At 37.8% G+C, this 21,043-nt stretch overlaps 1 protein-coding gene across 1 annotated transcript in view; it reads right to left on the reverse strand.

Moving 5' to 3' along the window:
• Nucleotides 1-21,043, reverse strand: part of ASIC5 (acid-sensing (proton-gated) ion channel family member 5) — a 62,703-nt gene that overhangs the window by 26,629 nt on the left and 15,031 nt on the right. Inside the window, exons 3-4 of the mRNA XM_006867910.1 lie at nucleotides 3,226-3,463; nucleotides 764-889 (exon numbers count right to left, since the gene is read on the reverse strand). Coding sequence (XP_006867972.1) covers nucleotides 764-889; nucleotides 3,226-3,463 — 364 coding nt within the window. The remainder of the gene's footprint in view (nucleotides 1-763; nucleotides 890-3,225; nucleotides 3,464-21,043) is intronic.

Here is a 21,043-nt window from a genome sequence, read left to right on the forward strand (position 1 = left end):
GTATGTGAGGGGAAAAAGAGTCCCTGCTTGCTGAATAGTTTTCATCTTGTCTAGATGGGTCTAGTAAGCTAAAGGAGATGGGGATAAGATTCGTATGATTCAATAGTGAGTAATTGTTATTATGACTTATTGTGACTTTCACAATTGCAAAGGCAGACGTTTTGTAATAAAAACGGGGGAGTGGTTGATCATACAGTCCAGAAACAAAGGGTCCTAGGACCAAAGGGAGTAGAGCACAAGCAGAATGCAAGACCTTATCCAGAGAAGCAGAGACACCAGAGATGGGGGCAGAGATGGGGACATGGAGAGAGGGAGCAGCTGAGGACTCTAGATTGATGGGAAGAGAAGGACTAAGAGTTGGCGGCCAGGAGGCAGACTTGTAGAAAGTGCCCTTTGGTGGTATAAATTATAATATATGCCTGAGCGTTTAAAAAAAACAAACAAAACAAAACCAAAAGAGCTAAAATGAATAGAGGGAAGTACTGTTAACTGATGGTACATGGAAGGGATTATAATCATTGTAATGAAAGCAGGTGTATAATTTGATGAATGTAAAACTAATGATCTGCCCTGTAAATTTTCACTCAATCTGCAATAAAAACCTTTTTTAAAAAGTCAATAATTATATCCATCAGATTAAAAATGCCAAAATAACATCTAACTTGTGGGAGATATTTGAAAGAACAAATATTTGGTTGAAGTCTTTTGAAACTCCCACTCTTATTTGACTCGATTCCTGACTAAGAATAAGGGGATCCCTTACCTGCTTGACATTGAAGAGTAAGCTTAAGCCTTTTCCTGACACACTCACTTTTTTCCTTGGTTGGATATTTCCACCATGATTAAAAGTAAAACAATTTCCATATTCAGTGAAGACATGTGCAAAATCCTATAATATTAAAATAAATAAAATAAAACACAATCAGTCATGTGTTTGTATCACCTCTGAAGTATAAATCATTTTTTATTTTTAAATCACAGATTTTTAATTCAGAATGCAAAGATATTAGAATGAATGGGTCATCTAGTGATCAATTTTTTATTCAATGATAGTTTTTTTTAAAATATATGTTTGTCAATTCTAATTTATTATTTAAATAAGATATTTCCTTATAAAATTAGTCATGTTTATAAGATTTTCAAAATTATATTTGTTTCATATTTTACTAAGGACTCAAAGAAACATATGTTTGAATGAGGTGAATTCTTTCCTTTGATGGACCATCCCTCCTCTATGATACATGATCATGATGGGCTGGCCAAACACAATACTATTCTCTTTTCCACAATTGTCCTCATTTATAGAGGTCTACATGTAAGACATTGGCAATATTATTACCCAATCCTATAGTTTGAGTAAGGAGCTCTCGTAGCACAGTGGTTACGAATCGGGCTGCGAACCTCAAAGTCAACAGTTCGAAACTACGAGTTGTTCCGTGGGAGAAAGAGGAGGCTTTCTGCCTCCCATAATGATATACAGCCTCGAAAATCCTGTACAGGGTCACTATGAGTCGGAATCAACTCCACGGCACCTAACAGCAACAACAGTCTGAGTGATTGCCACAGGAATTGATATGGGCCAGAAGCAAAGTGAACCAAAATCGTTCATGGACTTTCAAGTGGATACTAGAGTATTAAAGTATGATAATGAGAGCATAATGTTAACATCATTATGGGTCTGAGTTCAGGAAACTCATACCCCCCAAAAAAACAAAAACAAAATCAACCAGAAAATGCAAATGTTCAACAATCTTAATGTAGAAGTGGAATTTCTTGGGTCAGTCTTTTCTGGGCCTACTTTGTAACTTTCCAGTTAACTGAACCAATACATTCCTTTTACTCTGCAACTTACTGGAATCAGGTTTTTATATTTGCAAATAAAAATGTTCCATCTAATATTTAATTTCTTGGTGGTATATTTAAACATTTTTGCAAATAAAAAAACCAACATAGATGGATACCTCTCACATTCAAATATCTCTCAGGCTCCCCCCACACCTACCATGTTTATTATGTGTTAGGGGAGATGACCAAAAGTATAAGGAATTATCTCACAGAGCAGGGATTTGTGAATCACCTAACAACACAAAGGCTATAGATTTGCTTATATATGCATGAATAAGTGGTCAAATTACCTACATATTCCAGATATATCCATCACTTTTTCTGAAATGTATATATTAATTATAAAAGAAATAAGAAAAGAATTTTTATCTTATGAGTGATATATCCATCCTTTTCATATTCAAATACTGTTAACCTCTCATTTTCTATAGCCTCTAATTCAATAACACAAACATAAAACCAGAATGATAGTGGCTAAGTGATAAAAACTGCTACTGAAAATGGGTTATTTGCAGATAAGTGGGGGAAAAAAAAGATACTCTTTGTGTTAAAATAGTTTTTATTTTGGAGGAATAAACTGCAAGGTAGGCAACAGATTTCTTTTCTCTTATCAAGCTGCTTAAGGAGCTCTGGTAGCGTAGTGGTTACGAGTTGGGCTGCTAACCTCACATCAGCAGCTCAAAACTACCAGAGGTTCCTCAGGAGAAAGATGAGGCTTTCTGCTCCCATAAAGATTTACAGCCTTGGTAACCCTGTACAGGGTCGCTATGAGTCGGAACCGACTCCACGGCACTTAGCAACAACATCAAGCTACTTGAAATACAAATTTTGTTTCATATGTTTTCCAAACCTGTTGCCATTGAGTTGATTCTGACTCATAAAAATCCTATAGGACAGGGTAGAATTTCCCCTAGGATTTCCAAGGTGATAAACTCTGGTAGCGTAGTGGTTACAAATCAGGCTGCTAACCTCATGGTCAGCAGTTCAAAACTACCAGCCGTTCCGCGGTAGAAAGAGGAGGCTTTCTGCTCCCGTAAAGATTTACAGCCTTGGAAACCCTGTACAGGGTCGCTATGAGTCGGAACCGACTCCACGGCACATCACAACTACACAACAACAACAATCTTTACAGAAGCAGACTGCTACATTTTCCCCTGTGGATCAACTGGATTTGAACCACCAACCTTTCAGTTAGCATTCAAGGGCTTACCCCCTACATCACACACACACACCCAATATCATAAGGCTGAGCTAATAGACTATAATTTTTTAGCATATTTTGATAGAGTCCCTATGGAAATGAGCAATTTCTAAGTGTGAAACAATATAACAGAGTAGACAATTACATCAATGATATTTGGAGATATAACAAATTATTACCTTTGGTCCACAACGCCTTCCAAAAAAGTCACATTCCAGCAAAGTGCTATTATTGAGATAAAAACCATTTTTCTTGACAAACTCTGTAATGCTGAAGTTTTGGTGTCTTGTGAGAAAATCAATAGCCTCTTTTGAGCCAGTATAATTGGTACTGATTTCCTGAAGATGGACGACTTTGGATACGATGCTCCACAAGAAAAAAATAATGCCAAATTTGGCCACAGGGTCTGTTTGGAACCTATTTGTATGAATAAAGACAATATATATAATAAAAATGTTTAATTATCCATAGAACAGAGTCCAAACATCTAAACCCTATCAACCTTCCCAGCTAACTTCCCATGCTCTCCCTCATTTATAATAACCCACTACCAATGAGGTGATTCTAACTTATAGCATCCATATAGGACAGAGTAGAACTATCCTATAGAGTTTCCAAGGTTGTAAATCTTTATGGAAGCTCACACCACATCTTTCTCCCATGAAGCAATTGATGGGTTGAAACCTCTGACCTATTTGTTAGCATCCTAGAACTTCTAATTACTATACAACCAAGACTTGTTCAATTAGTGCATGGCATGTTGTTAGTTGTTGTTAAATGCCATCTTTCTCCTATGAAGCTGCTGGTGGGTTTAAACCTCTGAACTATTTGTTAACAATCTAGAACTTCTAATGACTGTACAGCCAAAGCTTCTTCAATTAATGCATAGCATGTTGTTGGTTGTTGTTAAGTACCATCAAGTCATGTCTGACTCATCGGGATAATGTGTAGGGCTTCCAAGGATCAGTAGATAGTATGAAAAAAAAAAAATGAAAGGTTTTTTAAAGTAGAGAAATTTGATTAGTACTAAGTATAATGCCTTGTTGAACTCGTGGCATGTCTGAACTCCATTACAGGATCAGCACTGGATTGTGGACTACAAGGTTGTCAGATCAAACCCATGGCCTGCTCCTCAGAAATCCTTTACAGGGTCATTATAAGTTGGATCCAACTAGACTGCAGTTAACAACACACAACATAATATCTTATTAAACATACATTTATTGAAATAAAATCTTGGATGTAATTTACTTAGTGTATAAATATTCTGTGGGTACTTGCCAATCAAAGGATTGTCCTCATTGATTCAACTTTGTAACCTTTTCAGAAGGTCATAAGCAATGAAATTGTTTTATGAACTTTTATAAATGAAAGAAACGTCTGAAGCATTGAAGGCTCAGTTTATTACAAATGGAATTCAGAAAAGAGATCTACAGGGTCCAAGAAAGCACAACATTCACATTCTTCTGGTGTTCCTTACATTGTATTCTAGAAATGAAGAGCATTTCACATTTAAGTATGTGAACAATGGGTTGGAATCAAATCTACAGTGCTAAAACAACAAGTGTACTTCTCTCCAAAGGTAATTATTGCTAATAGAGATGCATGTGGTCAAATCAAATTGAGGAGTGGACTAGATAATTATCGCTAACCTATGCCAGTTTGCCATCTCTCTGAATAACTGACTGGATACCAAGAATTTTCTCCAAAGCTCTGCAATTTTGGAATGTGACATATACTCAGAGTAAATACTGTCTCATGTAATATTCACTGGATTCTTTTCAAAATGATTATGCAGAGAAATAAAGTAATTATCATTAGTGTGGGAGGCATAAACACAATAGATAAAAGAATTAAGAAGGAGAGCATCTTAAAGTATTCTTTTAGCATATTTTATGTTCTACTTATAATGGTTGGTGGTGATATGGTTAGATGAATTAAATATAATGACAAAGTCTAACAGTATTAGGAACAGGGGGATGGAAAACTCTCTGAGCTATATTGTCCAGCAAAAGATCAAAGTGTTTTTTTCTGTCTCTACTTTAACTCACATTTATAAATCCGTCTAAGTATATCTTTTCAAATGTATTTCAGAAACCTTGATGAGATGATTTATTTGGCTTACTAATTTATTTCCGGTGTCACCTGGAAAGTTTTGACCCACCTGAACCTCCTTTACCACTGGGACCCTGGTAAACACATAATAATAAAAATCTTATTTTTTGTTGTTGTTATTTTTTGAATGAATGATTTAATAATTAATAAATGTGTATTTTTGTATGTATGTTAATATTGGAACCAACAAGATGACACTCAACAACAACAATGTGCCTATATCATGCACTTCCTCAAATTATGTGACCCATATGAATAAGTAGATGTATGACTCCTTCTTTCATCAAGTTCTACCCAAACTACCATATATTAAGTATTTTATTAATCAGTTTGTGGAGAAGAATATACTCATTTCTCATCAGACCTTCTTAAGTGGTTGGCAGGTGCTGTCAACATAGAGACTCCATATACAACAAAAGAAAACTCTGCCCTCTTCTTTGTTCCAGACAGCTTTTAAATCCCAGACACTACTCACCAACTAGGATACGTTGTTGTTGTTAAGTGCCATCAAATCGGTTACAACCCATAGCGACCCTGTATAGGGTTTCTGAGGAGCAGTTGGTGAGCTTGAACCATCAACCTTGCATTTCAAATGGCTTTTCAGTCTGGCACATTAACCCACTGTGCCACACCAGGACTTCATTGTTGTTGTTAAGTGCCATCAAGTGGATTACAACAGATAGCGGCCCTGTATAGGGTTTCCATGGAGCAGCTGGTGAACTTGAACCACTGACCTTGCAGTTCAAATGACATTGCAGTCTACTATTGTTATGTAAATTGACCTTAGTATCCTGAACCCTGTTATACAATGGATTAAGAGCAGTTTGAATCTACCAACTACATTTAATTTATGAACAGAAGGGGTAGAGAAAAATTTCAACTTTTCTAAAGAATTCCCACATGGGAGAAAGATGAGGGTTTCTACTTCCATGAAGATTTTCAGCCTTGGAAATGATATGCAGAGTCACTATGAGCCAATACCAAATCCATGGCACTCAACCACTACCTCCACCACCACCAATTTTACTCAGCATAATGACCTCCTGGTTCGTCCACATTATGAGGTGTTTCACAGATTCATAGTCATCATTTCTGGTTGCATAGAATTCCATTGTGTGTATATGTCATAGTTTATTTATACCTTCATCTGTTGATAGGCACTTAGATTGTTTCTTTTTGCTATTGTGAATGAGACTGAGGTAGCATGGATTTGCATATATCTATTCGTTTCATGGCTCTTATTTCTCTAGATTCTCTAGAATATATACATTAGAGTGGGATTGTTGGCTCATACGATGTGTTTATTTCCAAATTTTGATGAAAGTGCCGTGTCATCTTGTACAGTGCAGCATTTTACAGTCCCACCAGCAGTGTATGATGGTTCATCTCTCTATACCTTGGTCAGCATTTATTGTTTTCTGTTTTGTTTTGTTTTTAAACTTTGACATTAATGTTAGGAGAGATGATATCTCATTGTTACTTTCACTTACATCTCTCTAATGGCTATGGTGCTGTAGGATAAGCATTGGACTGCTAACCATAATATTGATAGTTCAAACCCACCAGCCACTCCTTGGAAACCCTATAGAAGGTTGCTAGATATGCAGGTCACTATATACAGGGAACTGACTCGACCTTGACAGCACTTAATAACAACTATAACAATGACCAGCAGAGTATGTCTGCAGTTTGAATCCACAGGAAAAATCTAAGACTTTCTGCTTCCATAAGATTTACAGACTAAGAAATCTTTTTCAGGGCAGCTATGTGTTGGGATCTATTTGAAGGCACACAGAAGCAACAGCAGCAGCAACAGCTAATGAAGGAGTCATGGTGGCACAGTGTATTAAGCATTGGGCTGCTAATCAAAAGATCAGCATTTCAAATTCACCAGATGGTCTGTGGGAGAAAGATGTGGCAGTCAGCTTCAATAAACATTTATAGCCTTGGAAACCCTATGGAAAGTTCTGTTCTGTCCTATTAGGTCACTATGAGTCAGAGTCCATTCAGTGGCAGTGGGATTTCACCAGGGGTGGAAAGTGAAGGGAGAGAAGACTGGAAGGGGTAGTGACTGATGATTTCAAGCATTTCTTCATTTGTTTGTTAGTCACCAGAATGACTTCTTTAGTGACCTTTCTCACTCATCTCCTTTGCCCATTTTGTAATGGGATTGTTTGTGTTTTTGTTCTTAAGGTGTTGAGATTTTTTTGTCCAATGTTGTTGCCAAAAAAATGTTTCCCACTCTGTAGATTCTCTTTTATTTTTGGTGAAGTCCTTTGATGTGCATAAATATTTAATTTTTAAGATGTTGCAGTAGTCTTGTTTGTGTTCTGCTGTTTCATTTTTAGCTGTTTGATAATGTATTTATGTCATAAATTAAACTCGCTGAAATTTCCAATATTTTTTTATTTGATGATACTCATAGTTTTAAATTTTACATTTAACTCTTTGATTCATCTTGAGTTAACTTTTGTATATAGTGAGAGATATGGATCCCATTTCATTTTTGTGCAAATGAATATCCAGTTTTGTCAGTAGCATTTGTTTAAGAAACTATCTCTTTGCCATTCAATGGGCTTTTTCCTTTTGTCAAAGATCAACTCTCCATAAGTGTATGGATTTACTTTTGGGTTCTTAATTCTGTTCTATTTGCCTATGTGTCTGTCATTGTACCAGCAACAGTCTGTTTTGACTACTGTAACTGTGTAGCAGGTTTTGAGGTCAAGAAATGAGAGGCATCTTCTTTTATTCTTCCTCTTTAGTAGTGCTTTGCTTATCTGGGTTGTGCTTCCATAAATTATTCCATTGCTTTAAAGAGTAGTGTTGGAATCTAGATTGAGATTGCATTCTATCTGTAGATAATTTTGGATAGTCTTGATATTTTCAATGGTAGGTCTTCCTACCCATAAGTATGACACATTCTTCCATAAATGTAGGTCTCATTTTGTTCCTTGAATAGTATTTAGTCGGTTTCTTTGTATAGGTCTTTTTTTTTTTTTTTTTGCATTTCCAAAGAGAGCAATTTATTTTTAATTATTTTTTCAGGCACACACATCCTCTCCAAACATAATTAGTTCCTTTGCAAAGGGGATTATCAGTGGCTGTAAGAACTCCCACTACAGACCTACTGGTTCTTTAAATTCATCTCCCTTTATAGCCTTCTTTGAAATACTCCAACTAACTTCACTTTCCTAATTTGTAGACTGGAGATTATTCCAATTTTTTGAGGATTTTGAGGACTGAGCAATATGATCCAAAAGTTTTAAGGATTATATTAAGCTATCAATTGTATTGATTCCAACTCATGGCAACCCATATATGCGCCATAGGGTTTTCAATTTGTAACTATGGTTAAATTTTTTTCTAAGTACTACAGATTTTGAGTGATTATTGTGCATGGTATTTCTTTCCTAAATTCCTTTACAGAATTCTCTTTGTTAGTGTAAAGAAATCCAACTGAATTTTGTATGTTGAACTTGTACCCTGCCACGTTCCAGTAGTTTTCTTGTTGAAGTTCTAGGATCTTTTATATATGCCGTCATATAATCTGCAAACAGAGATAGTTTTACTTCTTTGGCAGTTTGGATGTCTTCTACTTCCTTGTCTTGCCTTATTGCTCTGGCTAGAGCTAACAATACAATATTCAAAAGGAGAGCATCACTTATTGGACAAGCTTGTCTATTTCCTGTTTGCCAGGGAAGTCTTTATACTTCATTTGTTGAGAATACTGTCAGTTTTGTGTTTAGTTTTTGTTTGCAAATGCCACTGAGTTTGTTCTGATTCATAACAACCCCTCCCATATGAGGCTTCCAAGGAGCAGCTGAAGGGTTTGAATTGCCAAATTTGCCATTAGCATGGGCTTCCTACAGTGCCACACTAGGATCTCTTAATTACGTTGAGGAACTTCCCTTGTATTCCTATTTTGCTGATCATTTTTTATCAAGAATGTGTGTTGAATTTGTCAAATGCCTTTTCTGCTTCAATTACTATGATTATGTGATTTTCTTTTCCTCTGTTTTATTTAATCAATGAGGTATATCATTTTGATTTCCTGACTGCTGCTTCCATGGACACTGATCATGGATGCAAATAAAGTCAAATTTTTGACAGCTTAAATATTTTCTCTGTTTATCATTATATTGTTTATTGATCCAGTTATGAGGATTTTTGTTTTCTTTGTGTTGAGATATAATCTATAATAAAGGCTGTATATAACATACATCAGTAAGTGTTTCAAGTCCTCTTCTATTTCAGCAAGTACAGTTGTATTGTGTGCATATTGCAGATTGTTAATTATGGCATTTTTACACAAGTAAATGCTAATTATACTTTTTTTGTCAGCTGTGCCCTTCCCTGAATTATGCTTTGCAAGGAATGCTATCCGAATAATTTACAGCAATGTGCAAAAATTAGCATAGTGTGCTTATAAAAATATCTAATGGAGAGAGGATGCACTTGGCAAAAACATATAATGTGTATTATTTTCATAAAAAATACAATAGTCGTCCTCACATCTAATGCTGCATTCCTCATCCTGTAGTCCAGTGTATTGCATTATTTGTTCATCATACAAATTGAATAAGTACTGTGAAAGGATAAAACTCTAAAACACACATTTTCTGATTTTACATCATGCAGTATCCTCTTCTGTTAAAACAGTTACCTCATGTTCTATGTATAGGTTTCACATGAGCACAATTGAGTGTGCTGAAATTTCCATTCTTTGTAATGTTATCCATAATTTCTCATTATCCACAGTCAAATGCTTCTGCATTATCGGTGGTGGTGGTGGTGGTGGTTATGTGCCATGGAGTCGGTTCCAACTCATAGCAACCCTGTACAGGGTTTCCGTAAATCTTTACAGGAGCAGAAAGCCTCATCTTTCTCCCGCGAAACAGCTGGTAGCTTTGAACTGCTGACCTTACGGTTCGCAGCCCAATTCGTAACCACTATGCTACCAGAGCTCCTTGTATAATCAGTAAAACACAGGTAAACATCTTTCTGGTAATTTCTGCTTTCTGCATAGATCCAGCTGACATCAGCAATGATATCCCTTGTTCTATATTCTCTTATGAATCCTCCTTGATTTTCTGGCAGTTCCCTGCCAACTGCTATAATCATTTTTCAATTTTCTTCAGTAAATTTTACTTGTGTGTTATGTCCTCAGGGGAAATTACCACAAAGTTATAGTAGTAAAAAAAAAAAAAAAAAGAGAGGTATTATTCAGCATAAGAAATAAAGAGAGAAAACAGACTGACATATCTTCAGAAATAATCTTTGTCCCTGCCCAAAGATCATTACAAAACCAACAATATATAAAGGTTTAAAAAAATTACTAGAGGTAACTTGCTTCCACAGATATGCTAAACACTTTGAATCCTTGTGATTGTTTTTCAAAGTTTGTTTTTCAAAGATCAAACACACAATGTAACAGAAACAATAGCCTAGTATACAGATGAAAGTGTGGTGGCTCCACAAGATAAGTACAGGACTGGGAACCACAACATCAGTAGTTCAAACCCACCAGTTGCCCCATTTAGAAAGATGAGGCTATCTGCTCCTGCAAAGATTTAAAGTCTCAGAAACCCTGCACAAAGTCACTGTGATTCAGAACCAACTCAGTGGCACTTAACAACAACAAGTATGCAGATATTTTACAAATAAACCTGTAGTCATTTATATTTCTTCCTTACCATATCAAATCAGCCTAATGTCAATGAAATGAACACACATTATGTCTTGTGGGGAAAAGCGATCAAGGCCAATGCAGCCTTAATTATGACATATTGCTGAAGAGTTGATGTACCCCTAAGATAGGACAGTGAAGTTGTACTGTTGGTCTTGTCAGCTAAAGGCAAACCACATCTGGTGATCCTTAGAAACTGGAATTGAGGAAAAGGCATTTGCTAGATCAATAGCTGCATGCCATGTACCAGGAGATGTATTAATTTGCTCAAGCAATGAACAATATTTGCAACAGCAGCTACAATTGGAGTGTTATCACTTGGTTAAGTTTATGATAACGCACTGTCATTCTTCAAGATCCATCTGTTTTTCTTCTCAGGCCAGACAGGCGAGTTAAAAGGGATATAGTGGGAATCACATCCTTCAAGTTCTTGACTGCAACACTAATCTCTGCAATCCCTCCAGGAGTGCAGAATTGCTTGTGGTTTACTGCTTTCCTAAGTAAGCAGTTCTAATGACTTCCCCTTGGCTTTTAAAACCATAATAGACCTTATTCCATATTTCAGGTGTCCAATGTGGGAGTTCTATCAGTTGTTGAGTATGTCTATCCCCTTTATGCAGTCTGGAACAGGGCAAAGCACTACAAGATGATTTCAGGGACCCACTGAACCCACAGTGAGACAGATCTTAGCTTGTTTTTGTTGTTGTTGTTGTTGTTAAGTGCCATGGAGTCGGTTTTGACTTACAGCAAACTTGTATAGGGTTTCTGAGGAGTGGCTGGTGAGTTTGAACCACTGACCTGTGGTTCAAACTGACCTTGAGGTTGAGAGCTTATTCCATGGCACCACACCAGGACTCCAAAAAATATGGAATGCTTCACTAAGTTGCATGTCATCCATGCAAAGGGCCATGCTAATCCTAATAATAACATGACCTACACATGCTCCACTCTGACTGGTGGGCTGAAGTGACATTTTGGATTTCCTGGAAATAGTATAAATTCAGAGTCATATCCAGCAATCCCTAAGAAGTCTGATTATTTCTTTTCCCCCAAAGTAGTCACTTTTGAAAATAGCTGTAGATCTCTTTGGCGAAGCCTGGGAGAAAGACTGTAACTGGCAGGGTAGTGTGGTCCTTCCTCATGGGGACCTGGCCATCATTTCATTCAACAGGTTTTGAGTCTATAAACTGGCTCAAGTCTGGGAATTGATTGAGAGGTTGTGACTCTATTCTGGCAATTCAAGTTATAGCCAACCTAGAATTCTTCTTTTTGTACAGATCAGGAATATCTGTAGTTTTCCCATCTAAAAGTTCTTCCTCTGCTCTTTAGCTGCTAGCTCACTTGCCTTATGCTTTTCCTCTTCAGTGTATGTCAATTTATAAGTCACTGTTGCCAATTTTGAAAGATTCACATTTTTCCAATTCAAATTATACATTTTAACTAAGGCTGCCAACTCAGGCACAGTTCCCCTAAAAGCAAAGAATTAAACACAGAGTGGTGTTCCTTTACAGCTGCCTTCAAGCCTAAATGTTTTTCAAATAGTTTGGAGAAATAATCTATAAAGGCATACACATACTCTTGCTTTTCTTGTTTGCAAGCCTGAATCTTTGTCCAACTAAACATTCTAAACCTTTAGAAATGTGATTATTAAACTCTTGACTAAAATTTGAACCTCATCTCTTAGCTCCTTTCCTATAATTCCAGTTTTGGAGATTAAACTCATTTATCCATCTGTCTGCTTCTCCTGAGCCTAGCAATGCACTTAGCAAGTTATACAAGTCTAAAGAGCCTAGCTCATAAGTGCTACTTAAAACAATAAACACAAGAAACAGCTTCTGAGGATTTTCACAGGTGTCAAGAAAATCATTGACAATAACTCTGAGTGCAGACATAGACCAATTATTTGCTGTCATATGTACTGGACCTTCAGCTAGTTTTGGCTGTCTAGCTAACTACCAAAGGTATCAAAGGAGTTTAAGGCTTAGACTTAAGTAAATCACTAGAATAAAAAGGCAGTTCAGATGCCAGAGAAACCCAGGTCAATCAGGATATAAAGAATCAAGTTTTTCCTCCTCATTTTTTCCTATAAGTTTTTTCTACCCTTTCTAGTATATTCAGGAGTCTTGTCTAATAATGCCACCCAACCTTTCTGCAATGTAAAAATCTGTTCAGACTGCTTACCAATAATTTCTTGAAATGAATCAAGAGCACTCACTTGCTGTCTCCTTGGAGATTCAAAGTACCAATTAATAAACACTTCCCACTGTTTTTGACTTCTCTGTGTCCTGTCGCTTTTAATTTATACTTCATAAAGACCAATTTAAACAATTTGTAAATTTGCCACCTAGGCCACCTGAGAGATTCTTACCAAGCAGACTCAAAATTCTTTGCTATATAAGCAGCAGCATTCCAGGTGGCTGACTATCAATGCTAATTATCTCCTGACTGTTTCCCATTCTTAGAAAGAAGAAAAGAAACTTTCAAAACAGAGCACTATTTTCCAGATTTTTCTCTGGGTCATGAAATAAAACAAATAGTGGCAAATGTTACAGGGGTTTGAAGAGTGTTTTGTTGGAACTAATGTGTACCTTCACTGCAGGAGATTTTGCCTACCAGTAGCAAACAGCCTAAGATTTTGGTCTGTCTTTTGACCATTTTATCTGATATGAGAGTCTTTAATGCTCTTGCTGAGCATTGGCCATCCATTACCCTAATGTCTTTTTACTGGTCAACCCGAGTGACCCAGAGCTCTTTGAAAATAGAATTACCTTTTTCAAATGTCCAAATCTGGACCCAAACTGCAGTTCATGAAAAGAGTCCCTAACTGTCACTCTTTTACCAAAGGTTTAAGTCAAATCTAAAGGATTATTCAAAACAACCAGTTTTCAAAACAGCATACCAAACAAAACTTTAGGAAAGCATGAAAAAGAGCAAAGAAAAAATAAGCCAAGTTCTGTCTCGGAGAGCACTCACCCGGTTGGTGTCAAAGGGACATGGAGTGCAAATGTTTGGGGTCCATAAAAATAAGACCTTGCTAGCCAGCTTCTGCTCCACAGTCCAGGTATCCTCAGGATCCACTGGGTTCATTACTTCAGAATACCCTGTCATGACTATGCCAAGGTTTGCCATAGGGGGATAGTACCACAGTTACAGTCATTTTGTTTTTTTGTTTTTTAAAGAAGAAGTTTAATTCTGCATAAGAAAGAGAGAAATGCAGGCAGGAAAATAGACTGATGTGTCATCAGAAACAGTTCCTGTCTGAGTCCTCCTCCGAAGAGCATTACAAAACCAACAGTATATAAAGGGGGAAAAGAAAATCACTAGCATAGTGATTACTAGTTGGACTGCTAACCTTAAAGTCAGCAGTTTGAAACTACCAATCATTTCTCCAGAGAAAGATGAGATTTTCTGCTTCTGTAAAAATGTACAACCTCTTCTGTTAACCTGGATCGAGACCTGGTTAACCAGCAGTATGATGAGACCTGGGGCCTCCTGGGCCCAGGGGCAAGGACATGGCCCCAGAGGACTAGAACGGAGTCTGAAGCATCCAGTTGATATGAAGTGAGGGGAGATGCACAAGAACACACACACTTGCAGCTAGTACCCATTTGACCTGGCATCAATGGTTGGATGATCAGAACACGACTAGAGAAAGCAAGAAGAGGAACAAAAAAAAAAAGAAAAGAAAGAAAGAGTAACCCACTACAAGGGGATGAACTTGACCTGTGCTTGTGGATGCAGTATGACAAAGGAACGGACAAATCTCTACAGTGAGGATCATTCCCATCCCTTTGGTACACAGGGTTGACAGGGATGTGAAACTTAGACATTGGCTACCCAAAATGGGGGCACTACAAAGGCAAGAAATGACTGGCTTACAAGCTTTCAATAGGGAACCTAGCTCCAGAGGATACAGGGAAAGGTAGAATCTCCACTGAATTGTTTCCAACCAGTCTGGATAGGGTTGATAAAAGGTGAGGGGGAAAGGACTCCTGTGGTTCAATAGGGAATGATTGCTATCAGGTCTGACAGTGAGTGTTGGAAAGGTAAATGTAAATGTTTGGTAAAAAAGAGGGGAGTGGCTGATTTTGCAGTCCAGGAGCAGAGATCCCTGGAACCATCAAGGGAGAAAGGTGAAGTGTGAGACCCTGTTTGGGGAGGCAGTGACACTGGGGATGGAGGCAGAGACCACGATGTGGACAGAAGGAGAGGCTGGGGACTCTGAACTCAGGGACCGGAAGGGGTTGTGAGCTGGTGGGGGGAGCAAGTGTGTGGAGTGTACTTTTTAGTTGTTTGATGATGTAAGCATGGGATTGTGATCATTGCAATGAAACAAAATATGATAGGATAAATGTAAAGATAATGGTCACCCATGTAAACTAACACATAATTCACCATAAAAACTTTTAAAAAATAGGGTAATTGACAAGGAGAACTTTTGAAATACAGACAAAAGTTTGATATCTGAATTTTCAGTATTACTATAACACTTATCAGAAAAAAATCATTTTTCATTTTTGGATATTTCTTTGGAAATTTACAATTCTATAAAGACAATTATCTTGCCAGAACTCTTATATCTCAACATAATCTGTAAAACAGTTAAAATGAAGATTATAGATTCAATTAGAGAACATTTATAGAGAAACAGCTCACAGTAAAAGGACTTTATTTTGAGTACCAAATGTAAACCTTAACTTCCTAACAATGTATGTTCTTTCTCACATCAAACATCTTACTTTTATTAAGTGCAATGTTTTTCATTATTGGACCATCTTCATGTTTAATCTCTATATATCTCTTTAATCTCAACTTTATGCTCTTTTGTGGACTAGGTGTCTCTAACTTCCATATTATCTCTACGTTTCCATTAAATGACTTTACTATCCTTTAAAAAAAAAAAGTACAGCCTCTTGAAACCCTATGCAGGGTCACTGTGAACTGGACCAACTACAAATCACACCACCATCACATCAAAGGTAACTTGCTTCCATAGATATGCTAAAAACATTAAATTAAATAGTCAGTGATTGAGATTGTTCTCAATAGATCAAAAATACAATATTGCAGAAACAATTGTCAGGTGGTTCTTCACAGGTACAAAAAGGCTAGGAAAAAGAAAGATGATGGATAACTGTCCTTCATCTATACGTCTTTTTCAAGATCAGGAGTCCCCTGAGCTGAGATCCTTAGACCCTTTTTTGTGAACCCCTATGAATTTTTTAGTTTTCCCAGTGCAAAATATCTCTTTCAACTCTCCCTGGAATTCTCACATTGAGGGGCACATCAAAATTGTGTCAGAACTGTGTTAATTATGCAAGATGGCATTAGATGTTAAGACTTGAAAATACAGTCCAAACACTGACTTCTGATCTATAGATTTCAGGCCCTAAGGTAGTTATTTTGATGATATTGTTCAATAATTTCTGGCTTCTGTTGGCCTACCTTTATTTGGAATGGGCATGTATGTCAATTTCTTTTAGTCAGTCATTCAGATAGTATCTTCCAAATGTTGCTGTATAGACTAGTGAGTTCTTCCACACCTAGAACTTTAAAATAAGCCAAGCACCATCTTCAATTACCGCTAATATTATTCCTACTAATGAACTCTTCTCATTTAGCTATCTATTCTCCAGATATGCTAGCATTAAGTTAAACAATAGCAGAAGAATGCAGAGAGTATGTTTTAGTCCTTAAGCATAATCTGTCTTCCCATCCCTTTCCAAAATTGCTGATCAAAATAGTTGTCAATAAGACATCACTTTTCCTGAAAGGTCGGGGTTGGAACACACCAGCCACTCCATGGGAGAAAGATATGACAGTCTGCTAGAGACCTTATGTACAACAGAAGGAAACACTGCAACAATCTCACAATTTTTGCTATGCTTGAATCCATTGCTGCTGCCACTATGCCAATTCATCTTGTTTCAGGGCTTCCTCTTTTTCACTAACTCTTCCTTTACCAAGCATGATGCCCTTCTCCAGGGACTGGTCCCTCCTGATAACATGTCTGACGTATGAAAGACAAAGTCTGACCATCCTGCCTTCTAAGGAGTATTCTGGCTGTACTTACAACACACATTTGGTTGTTCTTTTGGCAGTCCATGGTACTTGTAATATTTTCCTCCAATGCCATAACTCAAATGCATCAATTCTTCTAACGTCATCTTTATTCATTGTCCAACTTTAATACGTATATCTGGTTATTGAAAACACCATGGCTTGGGTCGGGTGCACTTTAGTCCTCAACCTGACATCATTGCTGTTCAACACTTTAAAGAGGTCTTAAGAAGCAGATTTGCCTAATGCAATGCATTGTCTGATTTCTTGACTACTGCTTCCATGAGTTTGTGCATGCAAAATTAAGTTTTTAACAACTTCAATCTATTTTGCCATTTTTCTTGATGTTATTTATTGGCCCATAAAGATTACAACCTTAGAAATTCCACAGACAGTTCTACTGTGTCCTGTAGTGTTGCTACAACATGGAATGTACTCAACAGCAATGGGTTTTAAGCATTTGTAAGGATTCCCTGGTTGGTATAAATGATTCAGGAACTTAGCAGCTAACTATATGTTCAAAGTTTCAGTTCACCCAGAGGTGCCTCAGAAGAGAGGCCTAGTGATCTACTTCTAAATCCAACCTTCTAAAAATCCTATGGCAAGACTCCCATCATCCTTGAGATGAGAGAGAGAAGAGGAAGAGCTGGTTGGTCCAAAGTGTGATGAGACCTGGGAACTCCTGGGCCCATGGACAAGGCCATGGAGGGCTAGAGCTGAAAGTGAAGCATCCACCTGATATAAAGTGAGGAGAGATGCACAAGAACTTGTAGATAGTACCCATTTGACCTAGTTTCGATGGCTTGATGATCAGAACTTGTTTGATTAAATGATGATTACTGAAAATAATTTTGTCATGAAGAAGAGGGTTCGTTAAAACATAATAGGGTTGGATTGTCACATATACTGAATACATTCTAGGAACCTGCCATAAAAAAGTAAACCTTTCCTGGTAATTGAAAATTCCATGGCAAAGTTTTCTTGTATCAAGCAAACAATTCCTGCTGATAAGGTATTTTAATGGAAAGAATACAAAATTGGGATCTCGCAACAGAAAATTGCTAGTTCATAAATTGTTATCTTTTAAGAAATCGTAATGTCTAAGCCTTATTTTCTCACATGTGAATTGAATGTAATTCAGTTTAGAATGATGGCCTTTATACTAGTGAATAGACATATGTCTGAGAGAATTCATGCACAAACGATTCTAAGGTAATAAAACCAGATCCTTCATTCTTAAAGTTTAAAAACCTTACATTCATAATGCACTTTCTTTAATACATGAAAGTTGTAACTGTCATTCACCATAAATCTTAGCATATAATACATGCTGTTGCTGTTATGTGCCATCAAATGTGTTCTGACTCATTGTTTGTTGTTGTTAAGTACCATTGAGTCTGTTCCATCTCAAGACTCATAGCAGCCCTGTATAGTGTTTCCAAGGAGCCTCTGGTGAATTTGAAATGCCAACCTTGTGATTCAAACTGACCTGTGAGCCAGTGCTTATCCTATAGTGCCACACCTGGACTCCGTTCTGACTCATAGAGACACAATATAGGCCTTACACTTCTGGTCTGTGGTTAGCAGTTCAGTGCTCAACCCACAGCACACACTGTTGTTGTTGTTGTTAGGTGCCATAGAGTCAGTACCAACTTATAGCGACCTTATGCATAGCAGAACAAAACACTACCCAATCCTGAGCCAACCTCATTATTGTTGCCACGCTTGAACCCATTGATGCTGCCACTTTACTAATCCATCTAGCAGGGGGTCTTCCTCTTTTTCTCTGACCCTCCACCTTACCAAACATGATATCCTTCTCCAGACACTGGTCCCACCTGACAATATGTCCGAAGCATGAGAGACAAAGTTTGGCCATCCAGACCTCCAAAAAGCACTATGACTGCACTTCTCTCAACCCAGATCTGTTGGTTCTTTTGGCAGCCCATGGCACTTTCAACATTCTCCTCCAACACCATAACTCAAATGCACCAATTCCTCTACGGTCTTCCTTATTTACTGTCCAGCTTTTGAATGCATGTAAGGTTATTGGAAATACCATGGCTTGGGTCAGGCGCACCTTAGTCCTCAAGCTGACATCTTTGCCCTTCAGCACTTTAAAAAGGTCTTGGGGGCAGATTTGCTGCTTACGTGAATGTTGATAGTTGATCCAAGAAGAACGAAGTCCTTGACAACTTCAATCTTTTCTCTGCTGATAGAATGTTGTTTATTGGTCCAGTAGTGAGGATTTTTGTTTTCTTGACATTGAGATGAAATCCATACCGAAGGCTACACTCTTTGATCTTCATCAGTAAATATTTTAATTCTTCTTCACTTTCAGCAAGTAAGGTTGTATCATCTGTATGTCACAGGTTGTTAATGAGTCTTCCTCCAATATTTTTCATATAACCTAGCTTCTCGGATGATTTGCTCAGCATACAGGTTGAATAAGTACAGTGAAAGAATACAACACTGTCGCACACCTTTCTTAATTTTAAACCATTCAGTGTTCCCATGCTCTGTTTGAACAACAGCACACATAAGACACCATATAATGTATGTTGCTGTTGGTAGGTGCCGTAGAGTCAGTTCCAGTTCATAGTGACCGTATATAGTGTTTCCAAGGAGTGGCTGGTGGGTTTGAACCACTACCTTTTGGTTCATATCTATCTTTCAGTCTAGTACTTATCCTACAGTTCCACGTGTATAATGATGTGTAAAAACATCCAAGTTCTTACCATAATTTGTAACTAAGTGTTGTCAAGTTGGTTCTGACTCATAGCAACTTTGTACAGGGTTTCCAAGGAGCAACTGGTGAATCTGAGCTACCAGCCTTATTGTTAGCATTCCAATGCTTATCCTGCAGTGCCACACCAGGACAGCAATTTAGTTTAGGAGGTTAGAAGTTTGAATTCAGGGTGTCATATCTAGGGAAAGACTATGAGCTCTAGAGGAAGACCCCTTTCTCTTTTGTTCCTTGGCAATCTTCATGCGGCTTGACATCTATATTCTCCTATCTTTACTTCCTTGTTTAATTAGTTCCTTTTATACCTCAAGGAGCTCTGGTAGCATTGTTGTTGTTGTTAAGTGCCGTAGTATCGATTCCGATCCATAACGACCCTTTATAGGGTTTCCAAGGAGCAGCTGGTGAGTTTGAACCACCAACCTTGGGGTTCAAACGGCTTTGCAGTCTGGTGCATTAACCCATAGTGCCACACCAGGACTTTATGAATCGGGCTGCTAACCTCAGGGTCAGCAGTTTGAAACTAGCAGCTGTTCTGCTGGAGAAAGAGGAGGCTTTCTGCTCCTATAAAGATTTACAGCCTCGGACACCCTGTACAGGGTCACTATGAATTGGAACTGACTCCACGGCACACAACAACAACAACATACCTCAAAAGAAATTGACTCAAGACACATCCTATAGAAATACTGCTTCATTAGTTTGACAAAGTGTTGGGGACGACATAAAATGCAATTACTGGGAAGTTAAGGCCCTGTGACCTGGACAAAAATCCAAACCCTGGGCCCTCCTCGGTATGGCGAGCCAATCCCTGACAAAAAACACAATTACTGGGAAGCTGAGGCCTTGTGACCTGGACAAAAATCCAAACCCTGGGCCCTCCTCGGTATGGCGAGCCATGAACCCTGTGAGCCCAGGAAGTGACCTCCTGGGGTCCCGGATTCATTGGTGTTTGTGAACTCACTGTTGGGCTACCTCTGTACAAGTCCTAATATTGTTCATTCTATGCTTCTAACTCCAGTAATTGTAGCTGCTGAGAAAATGGTTTTTATAATGCCTCTCTTAATGTCTCCACTGTGTTGGCAGGGCATAGGGTCCTGGGAATTAATCTTTCTGAGGTACAAGCGATAGCCACCTGGGATGAGTGTCAGAACTGCTCCTTATTTCATTATTCAGTTATGTTTAATATTAACTTAGAACATGAGCTCTTGATTATCCATGTACATTAATAAAACCGAATTTTACCCTAGAACTGAGGCAGTAAAACTTCCTCAGAGGACGAACAAGGACAGGTTTACTGGGATTAAGCAGGGAGGTTCTGGAGAGGAACTGCCTGGGGTATTCACTTGAGGTGGAGTGGTAAATTCTGGGAATATTGGATTAAAGGACAATG

The sequence above is a fragment of the Chrysochloris asiatica genome, unplaced genomic scaffold (genome assembly GCF_000296735.1).
Source record: "Chrysochloris asiatica unplaced genomic scaffold, ChrAsi1.0 scaffold00112, whole genome shotgun sequence".
In the NCBI taxonomy this organism is placed as follows: domain Eukaryota; kingdom Metazoa; phylum Chordata; class Mammalia; order Afrosoricida; family Chrysochloridae; genus Chrysochloris; species Chrysochloris asiatica.